Here is a 17,297-nt window from a genome sequence, read left to right as displayed (position 1 = left end):
CAGAGGTGGCTGTTCCACTTTCCCCAGAGGAACCTACCCATTTTCAAGCACAGTTTAAAGGGCAAAGACTGCCTGCTCTCTTGATAAGAATTTGTTTTAAAAGGTTCTATTTCACTTCTAAAGGATACATTCATCTGCGGAGTGATAAGATCTTGCATTAAGTGGGGAAACCGGGGGAAAGGTCTCCAAAGTGATGGGCAAGCAAGAAGGGGTTAAATGATGTCTGAAAGCCCTTTAGGAAGTCTTTCTAACTGAATGGGCTTGGCGGCTGTGCTTCAGTGCTTCCTCGCCATGTGGAACCAGGCACCTCTCACCGCCCTGCGTTCACAAGTCCTGATGTCATGCTAATGCATCCCAGAGAAACAGCTGGCACTGGATGGCTCCCTGGCTCCTGATGGCATGTGGGTCTGCGCTCCTCCACCTCCTGATGCTGAGACCCACCAGCGTTCCCAAGCAGCACCTGGCGGGAGGGCTGAGAGTGTCGGACTGCCTGTGGCGCTATCCCACATATACAGTGCTTCAGATACAGCAAAAAAGATGTTTCAAAGGCCCCTGAAAGTGCTGAAATTAGTGTAATGGCACAGCCTGTTAGATATATGCCATATGTGAATGCAGTCTGTGGAACTACCTATTTGAACTACACACATCACAATGCTTTTTTGGTTTTTTTTTTTAATTATTTTAAAGAACTTTTCCAAGAGGGCTGATTCCTGCTAGGCTGTCCACAGAAAAAAAGAAACAAAGAGGATGATGTTTGGCAAGGAGCAAATGCCCAGCAGCAGCCTGTGAAGACCTGGACATGTTTAAGGGCTTGTTTTGCTTCCTGTGAGGTTCAAATACTGCAGCAATCCAACTGTATGGAGTCTAGTCTAGTTCAGGCACAACATTTTGTGAATATCATTTAATTCTTGGATTTAAAAAAAGTCTGTGATTTGATGAGTTAATTTATGTGTTGGTATATATATACAAACGTATATATATATTTATGTATATACACACATGTTCAGTTTCTTGTCTGTAAAGTGTCTTCCCCCCAGCAGCATATAAAGACCTGACTGTGTGTCCTTGCAAGTCACACCGCGGAGGGACTGTTCGTGGACAGACTGGGTGAAGGTTGGATTATCACTGAGCTGCTTTCTTTCCCCTTGTGAGAAGGTAAAGTCATTTCCCGAAAGCCATCCCTTCTGGGGAAAGTGGAAGTAAAATTTTCACTGCCCAAATTTAACAAGAACCCACATCATACTCGAGGAGAGCCAACTGGAGTCGGTGGAGCCTTCCCCTGATTTGTTAATTAGTAATAGAGTGTTTTCCTGTAGATAACCCATCTCTCGGTTAATGGAGTTTAACGTACTAAAACACCAGCGGAGCCTCCGGGCAGCGCAGCCCCGCACATACAATGGGCACATTGTTCCCCGGGGGGATCCTGTCTCCCCTTTATTCGGGAGGTGGGGAATCCCTTCACCCCACTTGGCCGGGCCGGAGCGGGGGGCTCCCGGGGCGAGGCCGGGCGTGGAGCGGGGGATTCCCGGGGGGGCGGCGAAAGGGTTAATGGGGGCGGCGGGGCCGGGCGGCCCCTCCCCGCCGCCGGGGCTGAAGTAGCGCGGCGGCGGCGCGGCCGCAGAGCCGAGGGAGGCGGCGGGACGGGAGCTGCTGCCCCTGCCCGGCCCCGCCGCTCGGGCAGCCCCCGGTGAAGATGGCGAGGGCGGCGGAGCGGGGCGGTGCGCGGCCGGGGCTGCTCCTGGTGGTGCTGCTGGCGCTGCCCGCCGCCGCCGCCCGGCCGCCCGCCTCCTTCCCCAGCGATGTGAACGGGCACAGCCTCCACCCGCCCTACTTCAACCTGGCCGAGGGCACCCGCATCTCCGCCACCGCCACCTGCGGCGAGGAGGCGGCGGGCGCCGGCAGCCGCCGCGCCGTGGAGGATCTCTACTGCAAACTGGTGGGGGGCCCGGTGGCCGGGGGGGACCCCAACCAGACTATCCAGGTACGGCCGGTGCGCGGGAAGGGTGGGGGGGGAGCGCAGACCCCGCACACGGGCGGATCGCGGAGCCTCGCCGGGGCGGCACAGCCGGGGGGTGCGGAAGGGTCCCAGCCCGGCTTTGTGCTTCCCCCGGCCAGCGCTCCCTCGTCCCACCCGTTTCTCGGGGGCAGAGACTGCGCTGGGGAATCTCGGGGCCCCACGGCCCCGCTCCGCGCGTGTTTTCCCACGCATCCCTTGTGCAGAGCTGGTCCAGCAGCTGCTGCTGTGTTCGTGCTGGGGCGCTCGGGGAGGGGGCGAAGGGCAGGCAGGGGTGGTCCCAGCGCATCCCCCTGCCCAGGCCTGTCCGCAGCTCCCCGGAGCAGCGGGGCGGTGGGACGCACGTGCTCTCTCTCTCTCTCTCTCTCTCTCTCCCCCAGCCTTGCCAGGAGTTGCTCACATGAAACGCAGCTCGCTGAGTTCCCGGGGCATTATTTTTAAAGTTTGTAGGTTCTTTATGTTTATAAAATCCCGAGAAAACCACCTCTCACATTCCTCCTCTAGTCAGAGAATCGTTATGATAAACGTGATAGTATTTACCTTGATGTATCTTAAACGTGATAATATTTACCTTGATGTATCTTAAACGTGATAATATTTACCTTGATGTGTTTTAACTCCGCGCGTTGGGATGAGCAGAGGGAAAGTAACGAGGGTGGATTTTACAAGCGAATGTCAGGTGACTTATCTCGGGGGTCCCATTTTGAGCTGCCCAGAGGGAGCTTGCAGCCAGGAATGTGTAGACGGTAAAAACTGCAGTGCAGCGTAACAGCTATGGCTCTCTTGAAGAGAGGAAAGAGCAGTTGTAAACGGGCTTGTAAAATACTAGTTTTAGTTGCAGGAACTCCAGATCCTGTGCCTCCCCTCAGGGCAGCCCAGGCTGGGAAGAGCAGCTCTGATTTGAAATGCTCTCCCAGCCTGGAGCCACCAGCTGCTGCTCACCAGTGTTTTCTGCCTGTTGCTTGTGAGGGTTAAGGTGCCACTTCACCTGTTCCCTGGAGCACTGGGGTTGTCCATGTTGTAGGTAATAGTAAGGATGAGCAAGGGAAAACTGTCAGATTCTTGGTCTGAGCCTTTTTTGGCCTCTTGGTTGGGGTGGCTTTGTTACATAGTTGTCTCTGAAGCATTTTTCTCATTCTGGCCGCATTCTCCTGAGTTAGTGCTGTACTAGGAATTTTCTGGCTATTGTGTGGTTATGACATGGAATTCTGCTCTCTACACAGTATAAATTATTGAAGATGTTACTGAATGGCAAAAACTTGACTTATCCTCCTCTTGAGTTTTGCCACCTTCTAAAGTGATCTGTTTCACTTTGCTGCACTGTAGAATAATGTAACTTGAAGAAGCTTTGCTTCAAGTCCCAGTAGCAGGAGGCTTACAGGGACCTCGATGTAGTAATTGTGCCTACAGTGAGGCAAAGGAGTAAGGAAAGATGAAGAAGTTGACCGCTACTATGTGCTCTTGCAAACAAGTTGAATGGTCTGCCAAGTATAACTAGGAGGAATGAGTGCTTGGAGAAGCTGGCAAATGTGGGTATGCATTTATCACTCCACATGTGTCCATCTGTGCTCTGGCCACCCTGCTAGCTCAGCATGACACATAGCTCTGAGGATGCTGGTGACTAAAAGAAACCCTTCAGGCTGTACCAGCTCGGGGGGGCAGCCTCATCAATTCCCCTGCTGCCAAACACAGCTCCCTAGCTGTGGATTTCTGCAGCGACCCCCTTCCGTCCCCTCTGCAGCTCTGGCACAGGGTGGCTTTGATCTGAGCACCACTTCCCAGGCCAGCGGTCTCCAGTCAGTCTGAAAGCTTTAGAAAAATCCTTTTGTAGTAGCTCCTTTCCATGACCACAGGCAGCACCTAAAAGGGAGGGGAGGAAACAGGAGGCATCAGAGCAGAGGTCAGAGTTCCCAATTCATCCCCTTTAGGGGTTTCAGCACCACCCGGTGACTAAAGCAAGGAGGGAGGTGGGAGGGAAGTGTTCAATTTGAGCAGGCTGAAACAACAATAATGAACTCCACATGCATGTCCTCACTGCCCGTGTGTCACACCAGAGCAGAGTCCCTTCCCTTCTCCCTTCACCTGCTCAGTGCTGCTCGTTTGTGGTGTGGCCGTGGCATGAGGGGGTTTGGTCAGAAATTCTGGAACAATGCCTCAGGACCCTCCCAAGACACTTCCACATGCTGTGGTGGTGAAGGGACATTTGCTTGATTAAAGACCTAGAATAAACATTAATACAGTCATGTAATAAATTAGTTCAGTTAGTTCTCTGTTTTCTACTGGTTTAATTTGGCATTGTAGAAGACTTCAGAAAATGGAGTTCACTGACTTTAAGACATGATAGTCTTAAAATGTGAATAATCATTAAGCTTTCTGAAATAATGGTGCTCTAAAGACACTTGCAGTGATTTTGGCACAGCTTATGGGAAGGCTGTAAACCTTTTCAAGGAGTTTCCTTTGCTTTATTCAGGGGTTTTTGGCAGAAGAGAGCATTTCCAACTATGGGGGGCTTTTCAGTCTGGAAGGATGTGATGCACAGCAGTGCTGAGGTGTGCTGAAATGGACTTCCCATGGAGGTTTGCTTCCCTTGTCCAACTCACTCTTCAGCATGGGCGATCCTGCCTTAATGATCATGTCTTGAAGATGAGGCAAAAGAGAGGTCATAGGTTTCTTTTTTCTGATTGAGCTTTGCTGCAGATGTTTGTAGCTGTCTTCCAAGACAGACGACTCTGCAAAGGCATAACAGTGTGCTCATGTTCCCCATCCCACCCTTCTGCCTAGGGGGCTGTTCCAGCAGGGATTGTATATTGTGCTTGGAGTGAGGCAGGGTTGTAGACGATTATTTAAGGAGATTAGGAGTATAACAGTAAGGCAAGTTACTAGCATTAATTGAAGGAATTTTAGACCTCAGAATTTAAGAACAGAAAACAAACTTCACTGTTTTCAAGTCAGTGCAACTTTTGCCTTCCTCTAAAGCCTGTCTTCACAGGCACCCTGTGTTCCAAGCACTGGTTTGCACAGTGAATTGTGGTGCTGAGCTGTATGTGGGCATTGACCAGAGGTCTGGTCCTCTCACTCTTCCAGGTGTCACTGACAGATGAGATCCGAAGCTATTTCATACCTGAGTGTCTATGAATTAAGTGACATTCTCTTTTGATACCCTACAGTAGTCAGTGACCATTTGTCCTGGTGCTTTGTAATCCCAGACCATGTCTGTCCCGTATGGCACTGGGAATCCAGCTCAGCCCAGGGCTCTCCGTGCTCCGGGTGACAATTGATGCTGTACCTCTCTATACATGTCTCTTTTGCATTTACATATGTGATAGAGTTGGACTTCAGGGGTTTAACTGTGGCTGAAAATGAAAGTTTTTAGAACAAGGTGCTGTTGCTCACAGAAAAAAACACCTGGTGAGACAGCACTGCTTAACTTTGCCTGAGCAGCTGATCTGCAAGGACAGCCCTGGTAGCAGGAGCGTGCATTTTACTTGTCTGAAACAGTACTTTTTACCCCCCATTTCCTGCCCTTTTTACCTCATCCCCAGCAGCCCAGGCTGCCCTATGCTCCCTGTGGTTTTCTGATAAATCAGGTGAGGAGAGCTGATGTTGGGTCATGGCAGGGCCAGATAGATAAACTGGGACAAAGCCACCTATTTTCCCCAAGGCGAGTGGTGCCAGTGGGGTGCCTGGCTAGTCTTCACGCTCAGGGGAAACTTCAAAGTTCCCACTGAATTGAGTAGGAACAGGATTGGGCCTTGCAGGTCTCTGTAAGCTGCACTCCATTCAAACCTCTTCCTTATCTCTCTCTTTGCAGTTTGCTCTGATAGTGGCAGTTTTATGTTCTCTAAGCTGCCCTGCAACTTCTTGCATTGCTTTCTTTTTGCAAAGTTCTTTCTTTGGTGGACCTTAGCGGTGTCCACACCTCTTCTGCTCTGGCAACCTGCTGCCTTCGCTAAGCCTGCTGCTCACAATTGCTTTTTTAATTAAAGTCCTCTACTGATGTCAGAACTCCCCTGTAGAGAACCTGACGCACTGCGCGGGAGCTGAGTTTCTCTGAAATACAAATAGCTGGAAATGATTCTCACCAGCTTTAGGTCTGGCTCTAATGAAACAACTAATGAGCAACTGGTGCATCAGAGAGGCTAATCATGCTTTTAACAGCAAACTTGGTTCAGCTGTTGATGTGTTTCCAGCCCAGGCTGCACAGCAGTGGGGAGGGACAACAGCAGCATTACAAATGTGGAGCAGCTGATTGTAATTTTTAGTCCCCTCTAATTTAACTTGAGTTGACTGTCTTCAGTCGATGTGAACTTTGGGTCCAAAATGGTTTTTACGTCTGTAGCAAGAATTTAAACTATGAGAACACTTTATTTTTGTTATTTATCCCCATTTTGTAACCTTGCCTCACTCCCCCCCCCCCCCCCCCCAGTGTTGTGCATTGTGCAGCAGAAATTTCCACACAACCTGTTGCACCGGTTCCCGTTAAAGGTTTGAGCTGAAGACTTGGGTCAGTTTTATCTGGTCTGCTCTCCCTCCTGGCTCAAAGCATGTTCAAACGAGCCTTGTCCTGACCTCTCTGTGCAGTGGGGGCTCTGTACAGTGGGTGTCAGGGTTACCTGGGTGGTTTTAGCTTCCTTTTTCTTTGGCCTTGTGCTTGCCCAGTCTGCTATTCTCATATCTCCAGAACACTTAATGAAAACGTGTTCTTGTTCAGGACAATTTGTGTTGCATAATTGCCTGCAAATAACATAGGGCATGGCTGTGGGGAAGAATGCTGTGAAATCTGTTTCCTTTGCACGGAGATTCCTCCAGAGTTTGGAGCATCTGGAAAATCACACGCTCTGCGGTGGCTCTGTCTTGCCTCAGCCCTTGTAGGGGTGCAGATGCAGTGAACAGGAAGGGGATTGCCTGTCTTGAGATCTTGTACCTGGTGTAATATTAACGCTGGCTGAAGCTGGGACAGGCAAGGGCAGCATTCCTGCCTGGACATAACTGCGCCTTTAAAAGGAAAACTGCCCTTAACAGAGTCCCCTTCTAGGCTGTTGTAGCAGCAATTCAAGCGACAGAACAGTGGCTCCACAAAAGAAATAACTTGCCAATTTTCAGGGCTATTTGCAGGTTTTTTTGAGAGTGGGTCAGATTCATTTGTCCCTTAATGGGAAAGAAAGAATTGCCCCTAACAGCTCAGGTCTTTTGTCTGATCCTGCTGTTAAAGTTGCAGGGCTGTTTTCTCTGGCACCGTGTCCATGGAGCTGACACAACCACCCGCACCACAAAGGCAAGGCAGAGAAGTGATGGCAGTGAGGTGCCTGGCCAGCTGACAGCTGGGGCTGTCCCTCTCTGGCCTTGCATTGCAGCATCATCAGCAAAAGGAACTCTGCTGTGAGACTATTAAGCTTGAAAATGTAGCTGAAAGGACTATATTGTGAAATGAATAGGTGGACAAGAAACAGATTGCAGAGAGCTGGGCAGAGGAACTGCCAGTGTGTGTCTGTAGAAATGACTGAATGATCTGGGTCAGGATCTCTGGGCATCAGCAGGGGTGTGAATGGCAGCCTCAGCAGAGGAGCTGGTGGCCATGGAGCTTGAACTACTGTTCTCTGCTGTGGTGTGGCTTCTCTCTCTGCATCTGGTAACGAGTTCTTTGTGCCCAGGTTCCTTTGCCAGCACTCAATGTATATCTGCAATATAGAAGGGATGCTGCTAAGAGCAGCCAAAATTCTACACTGGGTGGTTGAGGGGGTTTTTGAGCCTTTTCATGTTCCTTTTTCCATTCATGCTTCAAATCAGAGCAAACAAAAAGTTTATATATAGATTTGCATCAGCAGGCTTACACCCTGTATTTTCTGAATTGCTGTGATACCTGTCTGCTTTGTACCACGTTTTCCTGGCTGGGGTTTAAGTGTTGGTTTTGTACTTTCCAACAGGGCCAGTACTGCGACATCTGCTCCTCTGCAAACAGCAACAAGGCCCACCCCATCACAAATGCCATTGATGGGACAGAGCGCTGGTGGCAGAGCCCCCCTCTTTCCCGGGGGCTGGAGTTCAACCAGGTCAACGTCACTCTGGACCTTGGACAGGTAACCCAATTCCCTTCTTCGTTATGTTGTAGGTGGTGCTGGTGAGGACCTGCTGCTGTGCTTCTAAAATCCTTTAGTAGACCTCTGTGGAAGTGTGGAACAAAATCCACTCATTTAATAACGTGGCATGAGGTTCTGGTTAAAATATGGAAGGGAAAACCTTTTGCCCGTTTGTAATATTAACTATATTAATATAGTTATAACAAATTATGTGTTATTTATTGTTACTATTTAGATTCTCCCTAAAAGTTGAGTCACTCGTGGAAAGCCACCACATTTTGTAGGTGCCATTTCCCCTTAGAGAGTACCTGCCTCTTGAAGGGGGACAGTTAGCAAGGCTTCACCCAAAAATTGGAAAATATAGCCCTGAGAAATTCAAGGTCGCTCTCTAAAGCTTTTAGCCAGTACATTTAAAACTTTAGAAACAGCAGGTCCATGCTGAAGATCTTCCTGTAAAAGACAAAGGATGACAATGGATGTTTGGTCTCTAATGCTGGCAAGTCAAAGGGAATTACCATTGTAATAGCAGGGCTGCCAGCCCCCACTGCCTCCTTGGCTGCTCCTATTCATCCACAGAGCTGTCCCTCTGGAAATGGAGTGTTCTCTCAGTTTTTCCTCAGCTTAGAGGGAAGCAGCAGAAAAGATGCCCTGGTTGGACTGCAAAGGCAGGAAGGCACTGTAAGCCAGAGATCTGAAGGGCTGAGGGATGTGGGTCTGCTTTCTAGTATGGAGCCACTACTCTGGCTGTTGGATGGGGGAACTCCTCAGTCCTTGGCCAGGACAGGGGTTCGTGAGACACCCCTTCTTCTGCAATGCTCAGCAGTCCCAGCTGCTCCCTGGCAGCCTTAGCCCTTGTGATTCAGCATTTGGGGCATTTGCTCCACAGTTTGTAACACTTTAGCAGACACACACTGAAGGGCCCCCACGAACAGGTAGAGATGGGCTCTCACCTTCTCTGTTGTGCTTCCCCAAGCTCTGCTACAAGCCACGTTTGGGTTTTCGTTGGCTGGAAGGTCCATGGGATGGGGCAGTTGTGGAACTGTGGGCAGCTCACCTCTTGCACAGGAAACCTGGCTGCTGTGATTGCTCAGCAGCCTTTCAGGGGCTGAGCCACTGCTCCTGTGGGAGGTTGCACTGTTTGCAGGGATTTCGAGCCTTGTCGGACACTGAAGCTTTGCACTGGCCTTGCAGGTGGCTTTTTCACCCTCTGGTGGAGTAAAGGCTCATTTGTCACTGTGGTTTGTAAGGTGTCTGACTCCACATTTACAGCCATGGATACCTGGGCTGTATTGATGAGGACACCCTTCTATTAGATGCCTCCAACACAGACTGTAGTCCCCAGGATTGTCTCTGCCCTGTAGCACTCATTTGGAGTCTCTCAAAGACCCTCCACGAATTTGTTCTCTCCCACAAGTGCCAGCTGTCCAAAGCTGTGCTGTGCACAGCACCAGTGAAATATCTGCTACCGCCTGGGGCACACCAGGCATCACACAATAGCTGTGTGGGCAAAGCCTCCCGGGGCTGCACACGCTGTGCTGAGCCCTCACCAGCGTGGGTGGCATCTGCTGTGTCTCTTAGAAACATCCTAGCTGGCAGGGATGTGCTGCTGAGTGGATTGCTTTACTCTCCCCCTCTGTCCAGGGGCCAGCCTGCAATGTGCCTTTCTGATCATTCACGTCTTCTGGAGAGGGATTTTTAAGGACCAGCTTTCCCTGGGAGCTTCTCCTCCTCTTTGTCATTCTCTGTGGCAACTTTCTGGCTTTAGGCCAGAGCTAACCCAGCTGTGCTGTGTTTGCTGCAAGCTGCTGCATTTGCCTCACCTGGGGGTTTGTGGCATTCAGAGCTGCTGTGCTGGGAGCCAGAGCCTGGAATAATCTGGAGGGGCTGCAGTACTGTTAAAACTGAGCTAGTCTAAGCTGAACACCTCCCTCCTGCCCTCCTCTCCTGAGTCTATTTGCCCTTGGTACCCAGGGAGGTGGGATTGCACGATCCTTTCTGCAGGATTGGTACCAGAATTTGCTCATGGTGCTGCAGACAGATGCTTTACCTGGCATGGATTTTCTCTGTGCTCACAGACCCTCTGCCACCAGTGCAATACATCATACCCAGCTGGTCTCAACAGCTGGGCAAACCTAAGGCTCCAGCCCATTTTTAGTGGCTTCCCCTTTATATGTGCCCTTATTGCATGTAATTGCTGTAATAACCTGTTTATGCTCCTGGTGAGAGTCAGGTCTTTGCTTTTCCCTCCTTTGCTTTGGTAGGTCGGGCAATAGAAACAAGATGAAATGTTACAGAATCTCTGATTTCCTCCTTTTGAAGTTGAGTGTGGTTGAAAGGATGGAAGAGAGAAAGAGGAATTCTTGGGACCCAGCAGGGTGGGCGCAGGATCAGGCCAGCATACCTGGCAGCCAGGCTTTAGAAATTCCTTGGATACCTGTGAAACAGCACAGGTAACAACACCCTCAAAGGCACGTCTGAGAGCAGGGCTTTATTTTGGCTGGCAAACAAGGCCTCTCCTTGCTTTGTGTATCCCTCTAGGGAGCTCTTGGACCAATTAAGATTTAATTTAAGGGACTGATGGCCACTAAAAGCCTTTATCCCTCTGGGGAGTCATGAGTGCCTGGAGTGCTGGAGCTGATGGCATGGGGGCACAGCAGGGGCTGGCACAGGATTTATGGTGTCAGCCCCTTCCTTTGCTGCTGTGCTTCCCTGCTGGCTTTGACCCTCTCGAGCCAGAAGTGCTTAATTACCCGTTGGAATCTGGTTTCTCCAGCATTTGGCGAGGCTGTGGCAACTGAGAGAGGGGCAGTTAATTAAGCAGCCTGTTGGTCTTTGCTTTTCCTAGCTGGGAGCTTGCTCTCCTCACAGGGATGCTAAAATCCTATGGGAAGGAGAGAAGGAGGAATATTCACAGCCAGCAAATAAGTTAAAGAATGGCTTGGGCTGGCCACCCAGCTGGTGTGAGGATATTAAACTCTCTCCTCACGTCTTCTTAGTGCCAGCAGTGGCCTAATCTTAATGGCTTCATCAGCAAGGCGGATCAGAGCTCCCACAACTGTTTGGGAAGAGGCTGTGTCCGATTATCTGCTGGGGAGGTTGGATCGGAACTGCTCCTGCTGGTGCTGTGTCTGTTCCTCCATCCATGAGGATGAGTGATTTTTCTTCTTGGATTTTATTTCTTGTGGGAGAAAGGCTAGAAAAGGAGGAAAATTCACTTGAGGGTTCCCAGGTCTGAGCAGCAGAAATATGGCAAACAGCTCCAGGGAGGAAAGTTAAATGGATTTTAGGAGCTGCTGAAGGGATGACTATGAAGAGGGGAATTTTTTTTTTTAATCATGATCTTGTGCTTAAAGATTTAGTATATTTAGGATGAATGGCTGGGCCCCTGCTTGGATTTGTTGTAAAATACATCATGGCACCAAGGATGAAGCACAACTCAGGTCTTGTAGGGCAGAAGAATTGACTTTGCTGTGTTGGGAGGACACTGCTGTTGCTGGACAATCTGGACTTGTCACAGTCCCAAACCTGGCTGTCCTACCTGGCTTGGAGGGAAGAGGTCCATGGTGTGATGGAGGCTCTTCAGCCTGCCCCACTGCTGTTCAGCTCCAAGGTGTTTCCTCTCCTGCCTGGAGGCTCCAGACCAGCTGGAAATGGGGAAGTGCCTCTGGTGCAGAGGGGCTGTGCAGAGGGCAGAGGGCCACCAGACCATGACTCACTGCCACCATGGGAATTGTCCCCTGTGATCCTGCAGTGATTAAGTGCCACAGTGGGTGGAGGGGAGGAAAGGGTGTGATGGAAGATTCTTTTTGTTGGGGTGTGTGTTTTTTTTTTTTTTCCAAGAAGGTCATTTGAGTCAGAGCTGACAAAAATCAGGAGGTTTAAAGAAACATGAATGGCTGGCTTTTTGCCAGGGCCCTACATCTTCCTTGCATGAAGGTGAACCCAGGCCAGCCCTTCCCAGAGATGTTTATGGATAGTTGGTGCTTTATGATAAACTCTGTGGGGAGGAATGCTCGCAGTCATGCAAGAGCAGGAGCTTCGTGCCAGTGCTTGCTTGAGGTTAATTACTGCAGTGAGAAGGTGGCTGGATACATCCCCCATCTCCCCCCACATTGTCTGCTGGCCCTGGTGACACTGGAGAACGGAATTTCAGACTGAAGCTTTGCAGGGAGTTTTGATTTACACCCTAAAGGTATTTAATCCAGCAGTGCCTCATGGAGGGCACACAGCCTCCCCTGCATACCTGTGACCAGCAAGAAACACCATTCACCTCTGCTGCTGAGGAGAGAAGTCTCCTCCTTTGGAGAGATCCAGAGTGTTACTGCTTAAAGTGCAGCTCCCTTTGGGGTTAAAAAGAGAAAAATAAAGTTTCATTCATTGGTAACTCATGAAGATGGAAAGGAAATTAAAGGGATTGTGAGCCAAGGCCCCGGGCCAGTCTGAAGGTGTGTTTTGTAGTCACTGTAGGATGTGTCTCTGCAAGGGAGTAGTTTGATAACTTACTGGGTGCTTTGGGAAGCATTTCATGAGGTTTCTAGTAATTACAATGCCAAAGCTGCTACCTTTTCTGGCCTCTGGACTGATTAACTTTAATTCTTTTAGCTCTGAAGTGAAGGTGTTGATACACAGTACACATGGGGCACTTCAGCCCTTGGCCAACAGGCTGCTGGTCTTTCAGTGGAAAGCTTTGCTCAAAAGGAGATGGATGTTTTTCCCCAGGTGGATTTTCAGGGCATAAACCTACTTCTGTCCCCTCTTGCACTGCAGATGTGGCCCCTCAGGACTGGCTTTGCAGGATACCTACAAATGTGCAAATGTAGTCAAATGCATGACTTGCATGAACAGCTCAATCCTCTTCGTGTGAACTGATTTCTTGTTAATGAGTATTAAATTCCTGCTCATCTTTGGCAGATCTGGACTGGATTAGACCTGACCTAATGCTAAAGGAACATCACCGAAGCAGTACTTTGTGTGTCACAATGCTCTGAAATCTTCTTTCACCTCAGTTTCTAACCTTCCACTTATTTTCATTTAATTGAAATAATATTGGAAGCTGCTGGTGGAGATCTTCAGGAGCCCTCTTTGAAAGGCAGCTGGAAGGAAAGCCTTGCAAAGAGATGGGCTGAGGCTTACGTTCCTCCCAAAAGCCTTCAGCATGCAGATGAATCTGATGCTTATTCCCCGGCTAATTAATTGAAAAATCCTTCTTGATGAGTGAACTCATGAAACAGCAGCAATGCTTGTGTTTGTTCCTGAAGGGAGCTGTTGCTTAGTGGCTGCTTTCCCTGGGCTTGATGTGGGATAGGGAAGATCAACCAAGAAGCATTTTCAGCTGAAAACTAGGTAAATTTCTGCCTTCTTTCACCTTGTTCCTTTGGCAACTTCATTTCCATTGCTGTGAGAGCTCTTAGTGCCTCTGGGTGATGTAACTGCTGCCTGCATGTCCCTCTGAGACATCCTTGTTCATTCTTGCTGTACACAGGGGGAAGATTGAAATCAGTCTCTTCCTTTCCTTCCCCTTGGTGGGGAATGTCTTCTGCAACGTTTTCCCCAGCACATATCGCTGGGAAATGCACAGTGTCCATTTCTCTCAGGGCCACAGGCTGCCTTATCTGCCTGGTGGGTTTGTCATGGAGCATTGCAAGAATGGGTGAAGATTTAAGATATTTTCTTTTTTCCTACATGGTTTTTACTTTTCTTAACATCTCTTACTGTTAAAGACTACTTGGTCTTCACTGTGCTGGGGCACCACTGTGGGAAAGGGGTAGGAGGGCTTAGTGACATTTATTGTGAGCTTTTGCACCTTAAATAAAGGGCTGGGGCGTAAAATCTCTAACAAAGACGTTCTTTCTCCAAATTGTTCTCCAGCTCTTGGAGCAAAAGCAGTATTAAAAATAAAGCATGTTAAGTAGGCTGAGCAGAAATCCTTTTTATTTTGAACAGCTCAGCCTATGGTCTCTTCTCCTGTGTAGAGTCCTTTGCAACTGCCATTGAATCCTTCAAAAGTAGAGCAAGATCTTCATCTGTTTAGAGGCTTCAGAATTGTAGTTCCCTGATCTGAGATGGTCTGTGGCTCCCATTTAACTACAGAGCCTGTTCAGTGCTGCTGTCCTTTGCCATGGCTGTGGAGTGCAAGTGGGGTGCATATTTGTAATGCTTCTCTGGGAAAAGCAGAAAAGGTGTGACTGTGGGAGCATACAGCGCTGGGAGCTGGCACCAAGCCCAAGTGGATGGATCTTCTCTTCCCTCCCAATTTATTTTCCCCTTTATTGTTTAAATTAACTTAGCTGTGAAGGCTGTTCTGTTTTCTTCAAAGTTGCAGTTCCCCTGACCCAGACCAGCAGCTGGCTTTTGGGAATTTTTTTGTGCCGATAAAGGGAGATTTTTTTTTTTTTTTCCTTTGCTTGGGCCTTCTCGACCCTTCTGTGCTATTTGCCAACTCCCACCAGTTCCTGGCTCCAAGGGCTGCGCGGGAGCCGTTCAGGTGAGCGGGAAGGGAGTGTCTGGTTGTTAATCAAACGGGCATCTCTCCTCTGGCAGCAAGAGCAGACCCATCCTCTCCTTTTCAAACAGCCTTGCCAAGCTGGATGCCAAGCTCCAGGATCCAGAGCAGCCAAGGCTGAAACTTCTTTCCTCTTTGTTACTGCTGCTGTGAGTTGCTGTCAGGGAAAAGATGTGCAGAATAGCAGCGTAGGTAAATCATGGATGACACGTGAATTTTAATTGTATGTTATGTTTACTCAAGTCATGAACCAGTACTGCTTAAAATCAGTATTCCAGGGCTGCAATGAGTAGATGGTATTCCACTTGTAACACTTGATTCCCAAAGGACCTGCCCTGCCTCACGTCTGCCAGGCTGTGAGCACGGAGAAGAGCACGGGAGCAGGAGGCTCTGGGCAGGTCACTCAGCATTGCAGCACCTTTCGTGGCCTCCAAGGAGGGTGTTTCTGCCCATCCTTTGCAACTTGTACAAATGACCCTTGTGCTTAAAGGACTTAATCTTCCCAGAGGCTGTGCTTGCTCTGCCTAGACCTGACCCAGGTGTTAAAATAAGCCTCAGCCTCCCTGCTCAGAACAGCTCCAGGTAATGACTGATGAAAGGATAATTACTGTTTCTAAGAAGTGCGTGGAAGATTTCCACTGTTGTTTTTCCCTAGATATTGTTGCCTATTTTAAATTTTGGTGTGATGAGAAACAAAGAGGCTAATGGAGAGGTCTCCTACCATTCCCTCCAGGCTGTCCCTTCCTTCTCAGCTCCCTGGGATTCTTCAAAGATCAGGAAAAAGCCTTGGGGCGAGCACGAGATGGGGAGAGGTCAGGGGAGCTGCAAGCTGGTGTATGGGAGGCTTTAGTTTGTAATGAATAGCTGGAAGGCAAGCCTTGTAATTTCTTGCTGTTCTCCTGGAAAGTGTCTGCTTGGCTGGGCTGGAAAACAAGAGCGTGCCTTGAATCGGGTGTGAATGTGAGTGGATCCATGTGCTCTGGGGGTCAGCTTTGTCTGCTCTGTTTGTGGTTGTACCAGGCAAGTTAAAACAGAGCAGAACCGTCTGGGTCAGGCCCCTGTTTACTGGAGAGTTGTTTTCCTCCTTCAGGGAGATGTTACAGGGAGTGTTTTGGGAAGGTCGGGGTGCCCAGTGGAGGTTCCCAGCTCTGGCATGGAGCGTGCTGGCATCTGAATAAGTGAGTTAGAATTTTCTGTGATTTGGCTTATCCCATCTCCAAAGGGGGAATACTGCAACCATCTCCATCATTTTCTGTGCACAGCCCATGTGCAGAAGCCTGTGCAGCACCAGACCAGTGAGTACAAAATCGTTTGCAGAAGAGAATTTCTGGAGTCAAGCTCTTGGCTTGGCCCCGCACAGCCCTTCTTTTCTGTCTGTCATCTTCCTCCAGTGACAGCATCCCTTACCCCTGTGGGGTGCTCAACTGTCCATGGACTCGTGTCCTCCAAACACACCCGAGTGCCAAGGGCTGTGAGCCTGGAGTTGCTGCCAGTCCTGGTCTTCTTGAGGGACTGGGAGACAGGCTCATCCTGTGGCATTGCACAGTCAGTTCAGTTCAGTTCTTGATGCTTGTCCTGATCAAGATGAGAAGCCCCTCAAGTGAGCTTTTCCTGCTTCCTGGGGCATGTTTCCAGGAGCTGTCCTTGCAGTCCACAGCTCCAGCACAGCAGTGTACTGGCTCAGATCCACCGGGCTGGCACGGAGGATGCTAAATACACTTCTGATCATCTGCCTAGTCAGCTTCTCTGCTCTTTCAAGCCTGTTCTAGCCCCCTGCACCTTTCTTTTGATGCTTTACCAAGCCTGGCTCAGCTTTGCTTTCATCTCTGCCTTATCCTTTTATTATAGTCATAAATGTGGGCCTCTGGGCTGTGCCCAGCCTTGATCCTCAGCCGTTTCCTGTTTTCTGGATTTAGTGCTCTTCAAATTCCAGACCTCCCCTCCCATGTGTAATGCCAAGCAGTGCAGTAAATAGTACATTGCTTTCTGTGTGATAGAAATTAAAAGGGAAACCAGTAGGAAGACACAAGGTGAAGGGCACATACCTGGTGTGATGGGTTGGAAGAGTCTTTAGAAACGGCTTATGAGGGGACTCGGGATCAGTGGCAGCAGATGAGGAAAATGTAGCCTATTCACACAGACGTGGTAGCTGAGATTTTGCTTCTGGAGGCATGCTGAGGGGATGCTTGGAGAGGAGAGATTGGGTGTACTGGGAGATCTGGGGAGGAGGAGGAGAAGGCCTTGACAAGACAAGGATGGGACAGTGGTTTGGGGCTACTTTGGTCACCAGATCCTGACAAGAATGAGGAGAATGATGTTACTTTGTTCTCCATAAGAGGACTTGCCAAGTGTTCTCCATAGAAGGACTTGCCAAGCATGACTATAAAAAGCCTTTGTTAACATGAGGTCACTGCTAATGGAAGGTGCATCTGGATGGTGCCAGCTCCTGTTTGTGCAGTATAGGAAGCCACGGTTCCTGTTTCCTCCAGGAACACCAGCCTGGCCCCACACACCCTGCTTTGGCAGGGCAACCAGCCAGACGCAGGGAGAGCAGAGATGGAGCTGCTGGTATGGTTTAGGAACTCAGCACCCACTTCCCTTCTCAGTCCCCTTCCAAGGTGGTTTATGTTCTCCAGGTGCACTGGTTATCACCTACTTGATGGCAGCAAGGATGTGTTGCAAACTGGATGTGCTACCACTGCTG

At 49.5% G+C, this 17,297-nt stretch overlaps 1 protein-coding gene across 3 annotated transcripts in view; it reads left to right on the top strand.

Moving 5' to 3' along the window:
• Positions 1–1,684: 1,684 nt before the first annotated feature.
• The window catches only part of LAMA5 (laminin subunit alpha 5), an 88,792-nt gene continuing 73,179 nt past the window's right edge, over positions 1,685–17,297 (top strand). For all 3 annotated transcript variants that reach the window (XM_032704786.1, XM_032704785.1, XM_032704783.1), the window contains exons 1-2: positions 1,685–1,981; positions 7,939–8,091. In XM_032704786.1, coding sequence (XP_032560677.1) covers positions 1,694–1,981; positions 7,939–8,091 — 441 coding nt within the window. In that variant the 5' untranslated portion in view covers positions 1,685–1,693. The remainder of the gene's footprint in view (positions 1,982–7,938; positions 8,092–17,297) is intronic.

The sequence above is a fragment of the Chiroxiphia lanceolata genome, chromosome 17 (assembly GCF_009829145.1).
Source record: "Chiroxiphia lanceolata isolate bChiLan1 chromosome 17, bChiLan1.pri, whole genome shotgun sequence".
Classification (NCBI taxonomy): Eukaryota; Metazoa; Chordata; class Aves; order Passeriformes; family Pipridae; genus Chiroxiphia; species Chiroxiphia lanceolata.
The sequence above is the reverse complement of the archived record's forward strand: the minus strand, read 5'-3'. Positions and strand labels throughout refer to the sequence as shown.